Source organism: Cebus imitator, unplaced genomic scaffold (genome assembly GCF_001604975.1).
Source record: "Cebus imitator isolate Cc_AM_T3 unplaced genomic scaffold, Cebus_imitator-1.0 Scaffold98, whole genome shotgun sequence".
Classification (NCBI taxonomy): domain Eukaryota; kingdom Metazoa; phylum Chordata; class Mammalia; order Primates; family Cebidae; genus Cebus; species Cebus imitator.
Window position 1 is genome coordinate 1,510,878 of NW_016107413.1, and position 15,445 is coordinate 1,526,322.

The 15,445-nt window shown below is 36.5% G+C and overlaps 1 protein-coding gene across 5 annotated transcripts in view; it reads left to right on the forward strand.

Moving 5' to 3' along the window:
- The window catches only part of CDK6 (cyclin dependent kinase 6), a 228,799-nt gene that overhangs the window by 50,284 nt on the left and 163,070 nt on the right, over positions 1 to 15,445 (forward strand). For all 5 annotated transcript variants that reach the window (XM_017536421.2, XM_017536423.2, XM_037741298.1 and 2 more), the window contains one exon: positions 9,103 to 9,238. In XM_017536421.2, the coding sequence (XP_017391910.1) occupies positions 9,103 to 9,238 (136 nt within the window). The remainder of the gene's footprint in view (positions 1 to 9,102; positions 9,239 to 15,445) is intronic.

The following is a 15,445-nucleotide window of genomic DNA, read 5'->3' on the forward strand; positions in this document are numbered from 1 at the left end:
CAGTGGGTGCCACTGAGAATTAAAAGAAAAGAATAAGCAAAACACAAAGAGGGACCACCAGTTTAAGGCTATCTTTAGTTTGCTAATCTGTCATCTCTGACCTGCCAGTAGGGCTTGGGACTTGGAGTTCCCCTCACCCCATTCTCTCATCAATTTATGTTTGTGAAGTGGCTGGTCGAGGTCAACTTTTAAGGAAAGACTAAATGTTCATCATGTTCAGGTAGAGACCTCAGGAGGTAAACAGTGCCCCATTCCTGACCTATAGCTGGGGTTGATGAATTGTTCTTTATTCAAATCTAGACCTAGTAGCCCCTAATTTTCTCAGTTGGCAGATTTCTTCTTTTTATAGAGTTGGCTGTGTTCTCTTTGAACTTCCAAAAGTATTTTGTATTGGAATTGGGCTCTTCAGAAGTATCAACTGATTATTGTTTAGCTGCCTTTTGAAAACAGCTCTTGCTTAGCTGTTTTCATTCTCTTGTCTTTGGGGTGATAATGATCCACTCAGTTAGTGACTCAGAGTTCACTTACCATGGATTTTGCCCCTGTTACCATTCTCTTCCCTGCAAGACAACAAATTGGGTTTTATGATATGCCTTCTCTGTTGCAGCTCTAAAGTAATATTTTTCTTTTTCCCACAATGGCATGTAGTTAGCATAACAGAGTGATGCTACAGCTGTACTCTTCACTCTGCCTTTCATTCAGATGAAATGCATTAGCAGTTTGAAGAATTGTGTTTGATGACATAGAAGTACCTGTAGTGCTTGCTGTAGGACTATAGGAGAAGTTCAAATTCTATTATTTAATGTCCAGTTCAGGAATTAATCTTGAATGAGCAGAGCTGTACATAGGCATCCCATATACCCATTAAGCTAGTAGTACATCATTTCTGTTGCTGATCATGTGTAGGAATGTGTTTCCATATACATAGTTTTACTGTTTGCCCTATTTTCAAAATTTACTGTAGTGCAAGGGTCACATCTCTTGTAAACTTTTACCCAGTTTAGGGGATTCCTGTTCCACATATAAAACATTTTTTGTTAACAGATTCAGAAGATATTAACTCATGGAGCCGCAGTGCCAGGTCTATAGAGATGGAAGCTGAAACTAAATTAATGGCAACTCTGACGATGGAAAGAAGATAAACAATGAAACTTTCTCATGAATACTCTGTTTTAAGGCTATAGGAATAAAATGATTTAGTAAATAAGCGATGTTGACTTTGCCCTCCCTTGGCAGATAATAGCAGCCATAAACTTATCAGTTTAAATACAAAAGATTTCTCTGCTTTAGAGTTGGTTTGACGTTCCTGTTCTTTTCCACTTTTCAGCAACAGCTAGTAGAAAAGGGTTAATTGAAGGCTTCAGGAGAGCACACCTCTACACATTGGATTCAACCTTTAAATTAATTGAACCCTGTATCTTTGTATTATTTTTAAGTTCTTTTTTCTCCTTGCTTCCTCTTACCATTGAGTTATTTTCTATTCTAGCTTCTATATTCCTATTTGTGATAAGCTTGTCTTCTTCCTTCTATGCTTTTTCTCCATGCAATGTCTCCATACTCTGACCAGGAACCCCAAGTAGGGTCTGAGAGGAAGCTGCCTGGCTCCTTGGGAGGGATGAATTCATCTGGTTCTCTGCTGTCAGCTACTTTTGCCCAGTGGACATGCGAATGGAGGAGCCATTTAAGGTGAATGGACTCCCAGCCAAATCAGAGAACTGGGACAGTCACTTTGAGGACGCTGCTACTTCTTTTGTGCTTAAGTTTCATTCATTGTGTCTACTGTAAGACATACTTGAGGCTAGGTATTGATGTTTTTAAGTCATTTAATCATTTCAAAATATTTATACATGTCTTAGGACAATTTTTGTTGCAAGTAATAAAAACCCAACTCAAGCTGGATAAGCAAAACACTGACTTTAGTGACTCACATAATTAATAAATCCAGGGATAGATCAAACACAGTGGGTCCAGGTGCATAAATAATGTCTTCCGGAATCTCTTGCCCATTCTCCCTTGCTCTGACCCTCTTCTGCATCCCGTGACAGGTTGACTAAAATGGTGGCAAAGACAGCCATCAGTAGCTGCAGATTGAGACTTTGCCAGTTTGATAATCCCAGTATAAAGAGAGGTTTACTTTCCCAGAAGTCCTAGCCAAATTTCTGGGACTGATTCGCATAGCCCTGTCCACCTCTGATTCATTCATCATCACTCACTCCAGGGTTGTTCACATGCCATTCCTGGGCCCCTGCCCTTAAAACCAGATTGCCAGGACAGGAGTAGTTCCTGAACATAAAATAAGGTTATGGCTTCCAGGAGAGGTAAATGGATAGGAAGGCAGAGATCACCTGTGGTTTACTTAATAGGTTGTAGATTGAATTTACTTTGATGTGATACATAAAGTTGTACACAGTGTTTATAGAATTTATTTGGTACTAATACATAGCCGTACATCATTACCTGCATTTTTACATGTAAGTCTTCTTTCCCACAACTAGATAGTAAAGCTACTTTAAAGACAACCTGTCATATCTATTAGAAACTCTAAAACTGAGTATAGCACCTACACATGGTAGGTGCTGGTAAATGTTTATGGGTCCTGCTGAAATTGCAATTTGCTTCTAGCAGCATGTACATTATTCTTGATGGCAAGTACTCCTGGCACTGTGCCATTCAGTGCTGGTTGGGAATAAGTGCACACACAGTCCATGTTTAAGGAGAAAAAAAGAGAATATGGTGGCCCATATCCAGTAGTGTAAGGGCTAGTGAGATGTGTGAACATAAATTTGGTGCATACAAGCCATAGCTACAGAATATGCTTCATGAACTTAAGAGGAGGAGATTAGATATTTTTTAAAATTCTTCTCGATTCCAAATACTGGCTCTAGTTCAAATAAAATTTTGTTGTGGCCCTTAGGTAGCTGTGCCAGACATCTCTCAGCTTTTGAACTATTTGATGTCCAAACATTCAAGCGAATGGGGAAAAAAAGTGACCGGAAAAAAATCCTCATAGAACTTCCTGTGACAGGTCAAAGTTTAATCACAGTAAATAATACAGATTTCCCTTTTATTGTAACCACAATAGAAAGGCAAAGCTTGTGTTTACAAAGCATGTTGTTTGGGAGACCTTTGTAAATTGTAATCTTTGGAAATCCCAAACCTATTGGATGTAATCCCATCCATTAGATGAAGGCAGCTTGTCTGTGCAATAGTTCCAGAAGAGCAAGTTAAATTAAGAACATGAACAGGAAGGTAGTCATTAAGAATTACAATGGGTAGGATGCAGAGCTAACTCACAGAGATATTTTGTTATTAGATAATTACATCACTAGGACAGCTGGAAAGCTGAGTGCTGTGCTGGACTGCAAGCCTTGTTCTCTGCCCTGCAGCTGGCGGGTCAGGACAATAGAGACAGCAAGAGAACTTACTTTGTGGGAGAGTTAGGGGCTTGGCCAACTTAATTGTGAAATGATAACGACCTATCTGCCTTTTTTGGATTGCATTTTGCACAGCTAAACAGAATGTATCGCCTTAGTAAATGCTGATAACCAGTTTGCACTTTGACTTTTTGAACATTCACTTGGATTACATTATGCTAAGCTCTAATGGATAAATATTCAATTTATTTATCCTTTCCTTTAAAAGTCATCTGAGATGTTTTATTCATATTCAACACATTGTGATTACATTTTTCTTATGGAACTGCTATCATATAATTATTGAAATGGTATTTTTGTCAGGTTACAGATTATCTAGCAAAAAAAAAAAGATATTAGAATATCTTAAAATGTTGGTCAATATAAGGAATCACACAGTTGAAGTTATTTTCCAGTTTTTACATTCAAATGTTCAGACCTGTCTAGCTCTTTTGTTTTGCAAGTATAGGGTTTCTAGGTAGCCTAGCCACATTCCTTATTGATTTATATAAATATATTACAGATTGTTTACCTCCAGCCAAATACCAGGGATTTTAATTCATGTTTAGCTCACTTACTTTATGTGAAACTCATTTGTTATATTAAAGTTTCTAGCTGGGCACAGTGGCTCACACATGTAATCCCAGCACTTTGTGAGGCCAAGACAAGTCGATCACTTGAGGTCAGGAATTGGAGACCAGCCTGGCCAACGTGGTGAAACCCCTTCCCTACTAAAAATACAAAAAGTAGCTGGCCAGGGTGGCACGCACCTGTAGTCCCAGCTACTCAGGAGGCTGAGGCAGGAGGTTGCAGTGAGCTGAGATTGCACTACTGCGTTCCAGCCTGGGTGAGAGAGTGAGACTCCATCTCAATAAAAATAAAGTTTCTATTTTCTCTTTATTGCCCACCAAAGTGACTACTATTTAATTTGGAGCAATTCCAAAGGGAGTTGTTGTAGACAAAAATCATCATAAATATTATATTCTAACATTTATAAGGTTAATGTTTACAATTACTGATTCAAAATGCATTTCCTACCCATTGTGACTAATGTAACTGTAAGTTTTTACTACAGTAATGTTTACTAACCATTAGTCAGACATAATTTAAGTCAGACAAAATTTCATAGTTTAGTGAAGGGCAATATTTCCCCAGATGTCTTCCACTGAGTACTGGGTCTATAGGATGTGGATGGCTGGCCAGCCCTGGAGCCAAAAAGGAGAGTATCCTACAGGCACTCTTAGGACTTTGATGTCCCTTGATGCCATTTATGAATATCTGAGGAGTCTCTTCATACACTCCATTTCCCAAATGAAGTTAATAATAATAATGGCACCTTAAAAATCAAAAAGGATTATTTTCTTGAACCTGGAAGAGTCAATTCTACCTAATATCATTTTTTAAGAATATGCAAGTATACACAGTAAAGTTTACATGAAAATGTTCTGCTCTATGGACTATTACACATCTCTTTAAAATTTCATGTTTTAAAAAACTACTGATTGAAATGAGTGCTTTTTCTCTAAGGTTTTTATCATTTAGGACAATCAGTAGTGGCGGCTTCAGTGAGCTCATCTTTCCTATCTTGAGCATCCTTTGTAACTGAGGCTTGGAGTCCAGTTGCTGCAGGTGACATCAGTGAGTCTTAATATGTCGAAGAGAGCAGCAGAACTCTGAGGAAAGCAACTTGGGTGGGTTAGATGTTATTTTTAAATTGTGTCATGCAAAGAGTGCTTGAAAACGGTTTCAGTGAGATGAAGCAACAGAGCGTACTGCCAGGGTTGTTAGGTAACTTCTAAGACAACGGTCTAGGGGACAGATGACTTTTTGGTTCAGCAGTGTTTTGGGACCATTTTATTCTCCAGTTATGTCCCTGAGAAAAGAAAATATTTTCTTTTGGAAATTACTATAATATCTTTTATATATATGATAAACTATAACTACAGTAAGAACTGGAGTTACTTAAATTATTATTGATTCCAGGCAGTGGTAAGCAATGTAATTTTTTTGCTAAATGTATTAATTATATTGGGAAATATTTTTAAAGTAGTGTTTAAAAAACGTGACTGAAATGGTTGTAGTACGAAACAGGTCTGTGTTTGTACTTTAGGACGTGCCATTTTTGGTTCACTGCTGTTTTATTTTATTAGAAAAATACAAGCAACAGATATAAAGAAAGTTGGATTGTGGAACTCCTTTTTATTCTTCAATAGGAAGAAAAGAGTGAAGTTGTCCAATTATGTGGATTTAATAGAAATAAGATGGCTTAAAGAAGCCTATGAATAATGGTAGTCACCTCGAATTACCAAGCTGAAAGAACGGTTTTGATAAATTTCACACGTACTAAATCCATGCATGATAGCAATCATATTTTTAGAGGGTAGGACTTAATATGATTTATGGTACTATCTTTAATAAATCTATTAGGAGTTTTTACTTTATCAGAATAATTTTCCAGAATAAGTCACATCAGGGGAAAATATTAAGATTAGAAGTAGATATTAAAACTTAGAAATCAGAATGCTTAGAAGTAGGTAAATGTAAGGGAAAAAATGTCAGTTGATTCTGGTTAATTTTAATGGAGTTGTATAACTCACCTCAAACTGCCCACAATTAAAAAGAAGTTTGGATCTAGCTGTGAAGTCTGTGACGTTGTTGGTGTAGTTGTTGATTTTGACCAACCAGATTTAACTTAATGACAGTGGTGGTTTTTTTGGTGTTTTTTTGGTTTGTTTCTTTTACTTTTTTTTTTAACTTTCTTTCAAAATTTAGTTTAGATTCATAGAGAAGTAGCAAATATAGGATTCATAAAGCCCAAAAATGTGGTAGAATGACATGGTGAACCAGCAAGACATTAAAAATTTAACAGAGGTCCTAGGAATACAACTTACAAGGGATGTGAAGGACCTCTTTAAGGAGAACTACAAACCACTCCTCAAGGAAATGAGAGAGGATGCAAACAAACAGAAAACATTCCATGCTCATAGATAGGAAGAATCAGCATCATGAAAATGGCTACTCTGCCCAAAGTAATTTATAGATTCAGTGCTTCCTCCCATCAAGCTTCCATTGACTTTCTTTACAGAATTAGAAAAAACTACTTTAAATTTCATATGGAACCAAAAAAGAGCCCGTGTAGGTAAGACAATCCTAAGCAAAAAGAACAAAGCTGGAGGCATCATGCTACCTGACTTCAAACTATACTACAAGGCTACAGTAACCAAAACAGCATGGTCCTGGTACCAAAACAGATGTATAGACCAATGAAACAGAACAGAGGCCTCAGAAGTAATGCCACACATCTATGACCATCTGATCTTTGACAAACCTGATGAAAACAAGCAATGTGGAAAGGATTCTCTATTTAATAAATGTTGCTGGGAAAACTGGCTAGCCATATGCAGAAAACTGAAACAAGACCACTTCCTTACACCTTATACAAAAGTTAATTCAAGATTTAAACATAAGACTTAAGCCATAAACACCCTAGAAGAAAACCTAGGCAATGCCATTCATGACATAGGCATGGGCAAAGGCTTCATGACTAAACACCTAAAACAATGGCAACAAAAGCCAAAATTGATAAATGGGATCTAATTAAACTTAAGAGCTTCTGCACAGCAAAATAAACTATCATCGGAGTGAATAGGCAACCTACAGAATGGGAGAAAATTTTTGCAATCTATCCATCTGACAAAGGGCTAATATTCATAATCTACAAGGAACTTAAGCAAATTTACAAGAAAAATACAACTCCATCAAAAAGTAAGCAAAGGATATGAACAGACACTTCTCAAAAGAAGCATTTATGCGGCCAACAAACATATGAAAAAAAAGCTCATTATCACTGGTTATTAGAGAAATGCAAATCAAACCTACAATGAGATACCATCTTACACCAGTTAGAATGGTGTTCATCGAAAAGTCAGGAAACAACAGATGCTGAAGAGGATGTGGAGAAAAAGGAATGCTTTTACACTATTGGTAGGAGTGTAAATTAGTTCAACCATTATGGAAGACAGTGTGGCAATTCATCAAGAATGTAGAACTAGAAACACCATTTGACCCAGCAATCCTATTACTGGGTATATACCTAAAGGATTATAAATCATTTTACTATAAAGACACATGCACATGCATGTTTATTGTGGCACTGTTCACAATAGCAAAGACTTGGAACCAACCCTAATGCCTATAATTGATAGACTGGATAAAGAAAATATGGCATATATTCACTGTGGAATACTATGCAGCCATAAAAAAGGATGAGTTCATGTCCTTTGCAGGGACATGGATAAAGCTGAAAACCATCATTCTTAGCAGAGTAACAGAAGAACAGAAAACCAAACACCGCATGTTCTTACTCATAAGTGAGAGTTGAACAATGAGAACACAAGGACACAGGAAGGGGAATGTCACACACTGGGACCTGTCAGTGGGTGGGGAGCTAGGAGAGGGATAGCATTAGGAGAAATACCTAATGTGGATGACAGGTTGATGGGTGCAGCAAACCACCATGGCACGTGTGTATCTGTGTAACAAACCTGCACGTTCTGTATATGTATCTTAGAACTTAAAGTATAATAAAAAAAAAATTAACAGAGATAATATATAAGCTGGATAACTGATAGTCAACCCTGTGTATTAGTTATTGGATTCTATGCACATTCATAGTTTCCCTGAAGAAGGCATTTATTCATTTTTTTAAAGTAATATGAATAGCATTTTATTAGCTTTTTCTTAGTATTTATATTACATTCTTGTTAAGAAATTTACTTGTTTATGGGTAGTTTAATTCTTTAAACATTTGGTGAGAATCTGTTGTGCTAAATAGTATACTGTGGTTTAAACTAAAGGAAATTTTGTCCTTTGGCTTGAAAATTCTTTTGACTCCTGAAGGCTTTGTTTTTAAAACTTAAATTTTGACTTATACTAAGATTTTTATGGAAGAAACTGGATTCATCCATTCAAAACATTTGTTAATCTGTTGCTTTATCATTTAAGGGCAATATAGTTCACCCTTTATCATTTAAGGGCAATGCAAGTTCCCCTGCCCCCCCCCCACTAAAAAAAATGTTTAAATTTCACCATGTTGATAAATGTGGTATTGGAATTTTAAAAACTAAAAATTCATGCCCTTTCCAGGGAATGATTTGACTCAGCAGGATGAGGGTTGTCTTAGAAATAAACTAAATTTCTCTATATTCCATCATATTTGTTTTCACAGACGTCGCTGTCACATCTTAAATTCCAGAAAAATCTTGATTACAGCATTCAGCATCTCCAAAGAATGTTCAGTCTGTCTCTGATAATTCTCAAATTGTGAGCTAAGAAGAAACATATTTTGCCTAGCCTACAAGTTTTTGAAATTATCCCTGTTAGCAAGTTCTACCTAAGGTCCTAACTAACGAAACTCTCCAGGCATTCTTGTGCTCCAATTGCATTGCTTTCTCATTGTTACTATAAATGTTGTCACACTTAACCACACACTCTGATTGTCCCTCTCCTGAACTTCATATTGTTATTAAAGTATCAGATTTCATTTGGTATCTTCACATATGATCACAAGAAATGATCAACACTGGCCTTTTTTTTCTATTATGAGACCAGATTGAGGGATATGTATAAAACATACAGGTTACGTCTTTGCTTATTGCCATCTACTTAATCTCTTTCTTTTTTCTTCTAGGTTGTTTGATGTGTGCACAGTGTCACGAACTGACAGAGAAACCAAACTAACTTTAGTGTTTGAACATGTTGATCAAGACTTGACCACTTACTTGGATAAAGTTCCAGAGCCTGGAGTGCCCACTGAAACCATAAAGGTATCAAAAATCACCTTCATGTCTTATCCGGCAGTCAACTATTATAGTCTGTTAAGCAATGGCATTCTTTCCTTATGAAAACTGTCAAAATTACAACTTTTAGAACTCAATATATAGTTAAAAATCAGCTAAATAAAATGTTCAAATATTGGGTATATTCCAGTTCATCAACTGAGATGTTCAAAATATGGACTATGTATTCTAGTTTGTTAATTTTAGAACTAAGTGGAAAAAATCTGTTTAGTTCTAATGCATATTAGAATTATTTAAAAAATCAATTTGTGCCTTGTCTTAGACCTTAGAAAATATAGCTTAATAAGTATAGCTCGGTCTTTTTCTGATGGCTCATTGTCTATGAAAGACATAATTTGAACATTATTCATGAGCACATTTTATATTATAATTGTATAATAACTCCAGGACAACCTATGCTGTGTGGATTGAAATACTAGTTATTAGGCCCTCCTTTCTTTTTCTTATCATGAAACGTTTATAGGAAGCCTAAGTAACTGAATACTATACTAAACTCCTGGGATTCAAAGATGGTTGAGACATGCTTTCTACCCTTAAAGGTCCGTAAACTAGATGCGGTATATTGACTGGAAGTTCTTCCTACCTTTGGGTAGCAATACTGCTGATAAAGTTTTGTTGCTCTTATTTGCATTCTGCTTAACTGATCTTGCCGGTAGATCTTTTACATGTATGCACATCATGTGCAGATCTTCATGAAAACCTTTTTGTCTATGTGAATTAGGTAGCTTAGTTAAACAGACTCCCTGCCTTATCATTCATTGTTTAGAAATGAGTTATGGAATTCAGCATCATTCAAGATGGAAGTTAATAGCTAAAAATAGTTTATCTTCTTAACAGAGTAAGAAATGTCTTTAGTGATAGCTAAATGACGTTCTCAGATACTGATACATTTAGAATTTGATATATTGAATGATTTTGGTGTTGTTGTTGTTATAGACTAATAATTATGTTTTTTCTTATCTGGCTCTCACTAAAGAATCTGGTGCTTAACAATAGTCCCATTTCTTCCTGCGCCATCTCAAGAACATTAAGGCCCTCTAAATATAGGTATGCCTGAGAGTTACCTGTTGTTGGCTGTCTTCTGTGTCTGCACGCCTTTCCTCTGGCATTCTATTCTACTCCTGAAGCTTTAGTTCTCTCCTTTATGAGTTTGTAAAAAACCCCGTGTTCAGCATGCAGAGCAGGGCATAGTCCTTTTTCCTACACAGTTTTCTAGCCAAATTGGACTGCTCACCATTCTCTTAGCATGATCTGTGATTTTCCACCTTTGTGGCCTTCTTTCTCATGCCATTTCTTTTGCTCTTCTTACCGGTAGCTGTCTGCCTAAATTTTTCAAGTGTCGTCTCAAAGGCCATTTGATCAACTCTTATAGCTGGGTATAATCTCATGTGCCTTGCAACACTTGTTCTACATACCTCTATCTCTTTATCATGTTTTCTACCTTTAATTAGGATTTTTTTAATGTACATATCTTATGTATTCAATCTTGTGTCCTGACATTGTCTTACACAGTGATTTCTACACATAGGCACTAAATAAATAAGACACATTGTCAAGCATTTTTTAGATATAATTACTTTTCAGAATTATTTTTAGAATGATTTTCAAAGGCTTTAAACATAGACTATCAAAATAATCGTTGACTTTTACTGATACATTTCTAAGTTCAAAATTATTTGGAGAGTATCTTTTTTTTTTTTAAGCAGACAGATGAGGCAACCATATATTTTATATCTTTTTTGGGGGGTGGGAGACAGAGTCTCACACTGTCGCCCAGGCTGTAGTGCAGTGGCGCTATCTTGACTTACTGCAATCTCCGCCTCCTGGGTTCAAGTAATTCTCCTGCCTCAGCCTCCCGAGTAGCTGGGACTACAGGCATGCACCACCATGCCCAGCTATTTTTTTTTTTGTATTATCTTAATCTCCTGACCTCGTGATCCACCTGCCTCAGCCTCCCAAAGTGCTGGGATTACAGGTGTAAGCCACCACGGCTGGCCTATTTTATATCTTACCTTACCACCTATATAGATGTTTTGAGCGTTACATCAAATTCTCGTAGGATATAGGAGGCTACTGAGTGGAATCATTTGCAAAGGCATCTGTGCAGTTAAAATGTTGATAAGCCAGAGTGGTTCACTAGACTCAGGCTTGATCAGGCAGGAGTAGAAATGAAGTGGGATGTGGGGGAATCTCAAGGGTGAGGGTGGAGGGGCAAGCAGGATAGGAAAAGGAACAGGCAGAAGGGTGGTCACCAAAGTAAGAAAGGGGAGGAGAGGACGGGGGGCAGTGGCTGAGCCAGGATGGAGCTGGAGGTTTGCTAGAAGGGGTTGCTTGTTGCCAGAAGCTCTTGAACAAGGTGACATTAAAAGTTAAATGTTTTTTTCTGAGCTTTTTGTCTGTCTCCAGGAAAGGGAATGTCACTTCATTCTGTGTTGAACAGGAGATTGTCCTGGAAGCTGTTAAATTTCTTCAGCCATCAGCATCAGCACACCTAGTTCCAAATTGGCAGATAGAGGGGGAGTTGGGGGCAAGGGGCTCTGGTTATTGAAGGTTTTTGGCTAATGGTGTATTGATGTTTTCATAGTAAAATAAACCATAGTCAAATGAAATATTTCACGCAGTTAACTTATGTGTTAGCGGTTAATTGAACTTTTTTTTTTTTTTTTGGTAACTTAAAAGCTAGTCAGAAGACTCTTTTATCTTTATTCTTAATTTAAAAAATTTTTTCCAGACTATACTAACCTATTTTCCTTCTTTATTAAATATAAGATTTAAAACAAAGTTCTGAGTGTTTGTGATGCTTTAAGATCATTGTTGAAAACTTGAATAATCATTTAAAAGTATAATAAAACCATCAAATGGATAGTTTTAGGTGGAATATATAACTGATACAAATTTATTTTTAATCAACTTTGTGTCTTCTGCTTCTGTGATTGCTTTGTTTTTAAGAATTGGAATGCAGAATAAACAGCTGCTAAGTGAGAGGTTCTGAATTCTGGTTAATTGAAGTTTTAAAGCACATAACCAGAGAACAGAAATATTTTGTTGTTATATGGGCTCATTTATGGGAAGTCTTACTAACTAGATCAAGCAAATATTGTTAGTATGTATGAACAACCTACTGGGAACACAGAAATAAATTCTTTATATAGAATGCTCTGTTGTAATAAGAGCTTTTCTGACTATTGCTTTTACAGATATTTATTGAATATTCACTCTGTCTTATTTTTCCAGCTTACTTACATAACAATTTCTGAAGTGCATTTAAATGCCATTTGTTTTTAAAAAACAAAAAAGACATTAAACCACACCATAAGACATAAATATTCATAAAGGTTCATAGTTGGAAGAACTCATCAGGGAAACTCTAATTATTGCACAGTGCTCATATAGGACTTGAATAAAGTACTTTAAGTGTATAGGCTGAACTGAAAATTGTCATTCAAAAGTTCATGAGAATAAAATAAAATCATAGGTGATTCTTTCCAACATCGCTAAATATACCTTATTCTAAAAAAATAAGGATACATAGGAATCACATTCATACTTCATCTCAGGGTTTTCATCACATTATTTAACCTCTTTTCTTGATGTCCTTAAGGTGCACCCATTCTTGGCTGACGATATTTGCATAAAGCAGCATGTTGGCTGCTTTCCTGTGAAGTCAACAGATATTCTAATTTTTCCTCATAGGCTTATTGTTGACATATCTGACTTTCCTCTTTCCAATTCAGAATATTATCTTTGGGTCTGTTTAATTGTGGAGGAGTTCAGTGTCATCTTTATTAAATTTTTATTGGCTCATTTGAGATTTAATATTGCCTTTCTGGGTTTCCATGCTCAGATTTATGAGGCAATAATTGACACCTTAATGATTATGTTATTTTTTCTTTTAGGGTACATGATAAGTTCAGAGTATCTGTGCTTATATAGCACCTTCCATTTATGGAGCTTTATGAGAAAAAAAAACAGCTCTCAGATTTTTATTTTTCTCTTTGATGCTCTCATCTGCCATCCTATGAGAGAGGGTTGGAAAGAACTATAAATAATTTCCTCACCATTTTTCTTAGTCATTTGTAACTGCCACCCAGAAAAAGAACTGTGGATAGCAAGATATAGATGGGGAGAGACTCTTATGTAAAGTATTCTCCTGTACAGGCTTTTCTAAACGTAATGCCCTCTTTTACTGAATCATTCATTTGGTATTTAAACTTGTCTGCATAATACATTAATCTTTCCTAGGATATGACCTGACTTCTCAACTATCTTATAAACTCTGAAAACCTAGAATTTTTCTGTGGACATTCTGTGCATGAAACTGCATGTAACCTGTTTGATGGAAAAAAGGATTTGATGCAATTGGTGATATAGTTTCACAAGTTTGAGGCACTGAAAGGTCACACAAAAAAACAGCAGCCTCTAAAATAGGACAGAGTTCTTTGAGCTCAAGACCATATGGCCTCTTTTGATGATTCAATCTTGGAATAAAAATTTTATTTGGTTTATGTATCTTTATGATAAATGAATTATATAGAGCTTGAGAGGGTCAGAAAAGCTCCAGGTTTATGTCTGTGTGGGTCGTTTTCTCTGTGAATTAGATTTCATTTTATCTTCAATTGAATGTTTCTTAGAGTTTTCTATTGGTTGTAATATTTTCAGTAAGAGATAAAACACATTATTAGGTTTATTTTTACAAAACCCAGACTTCAGAGACTGACACACACTGTTAATAGTACCTGTTTTCTGCCTCTGGGAAATATCTGTTTTCATGAATAATATCTGCTTGCAGTAAACAGTGGCTCTGATGTCAGTATGGGATGCCCAGGGCTGATTCATCTTTCTCAATTGACATAATGCAGAGTGACTGACTGGTTCCTGTACTGCAGATGAGGAAAGTCCCTCAGATCTTCTCTTCTCACTCCTAAAGGAATCAAGCCATGGCCCCTCTCAGCTCCTGGTGGTCTCCATTTTGCCTGAATTAAGAGCAGGTGATTTATCTCATCTTTGCAGGACACAGAGCAAATTAACATGAAAATATCGCTTCCCAGAAAACAAGGCAGGCTTGAATGCCCTGTCGCTGCTGGTCATTAGCCATCTGCCACCGACACTCATACTCTGTTTATCACATTTGAAATTCAGAGCAGATGTTGCATAATAAGGTGATCCCAAAAACAAGGCAAGAAATTCAGAGAACAAATACTCTACCATAATGATAAAGATCTTGGAAGGAAATTTTTTTTCAATCTAATATCATAGCTGGACTAATTAGATAGACCATGTTTTTAAAAACACACACACACACACACACACACACACACACACACACACACACAGACACACACACACCCCTCCTGGTATTTGATGCAGACTACTTTTCATAGTAACAGGAAATAATTTTAAAAAGAAAGTACCTATGTGAAAGATACCTGAGAGGACTGTTCAATAAAATCTCTTTAAGGAAGCAAAGTCGAATGGTGGAATAACACTAGCTCTGGTGTAAAAGAGCTCATAGATCAGCGATGCCATCTTTTACTCTAAGATGGGCCTTAACCTACAGCAATTTGACTTAAAGTAGTTCACTCCTAACAGTGTAGTGGATCTTTCAAGGCTTTTAACTTACCAGTGTGGTTTCCCAGACAGTTTATTTTGTTCTTAGCACTCAAGATCCTATGTTTTCTATATCCTTTCTCTTCACTGTCTACCTGCCTACAAACTCCCACCACCCCTACCAACCTCCCACCTTTAGCATCCCTTGGCTCTCCAGAGCTCTGCCCCAGCTTCCCCTGGCTTTAGGCTCTCTCCACCCTGAGTACCAAGATTCTTTCATTTTTAGTTCTTTTGCCCTTCTCCATTAATGTAGCTTTTTACAGGTTTGGTTATTATAATGTTTTACCTAGTTGATTTACGCACAGTGTAGAACCTTATGCCTTATTCAAAGTATATCATTTATAGTATATTAACTATTGTGTTTAGAGGCATTCTGTTTTTTAAAAAACAGGCATCCAAACTTCTACCAGAAATGAGACCTATATTCTGTGGAAGATCAGCTTTTAATATAATCTTTTGACTCAAAAGACATATTTTCTCGGGGCTGGGCGTGGTGACTCACGCCTGTAATCCCAGCACTTTGGGAGGCCAAGGTGGGCGGATCACCTGAGGTCGGGAGTTCAAGAT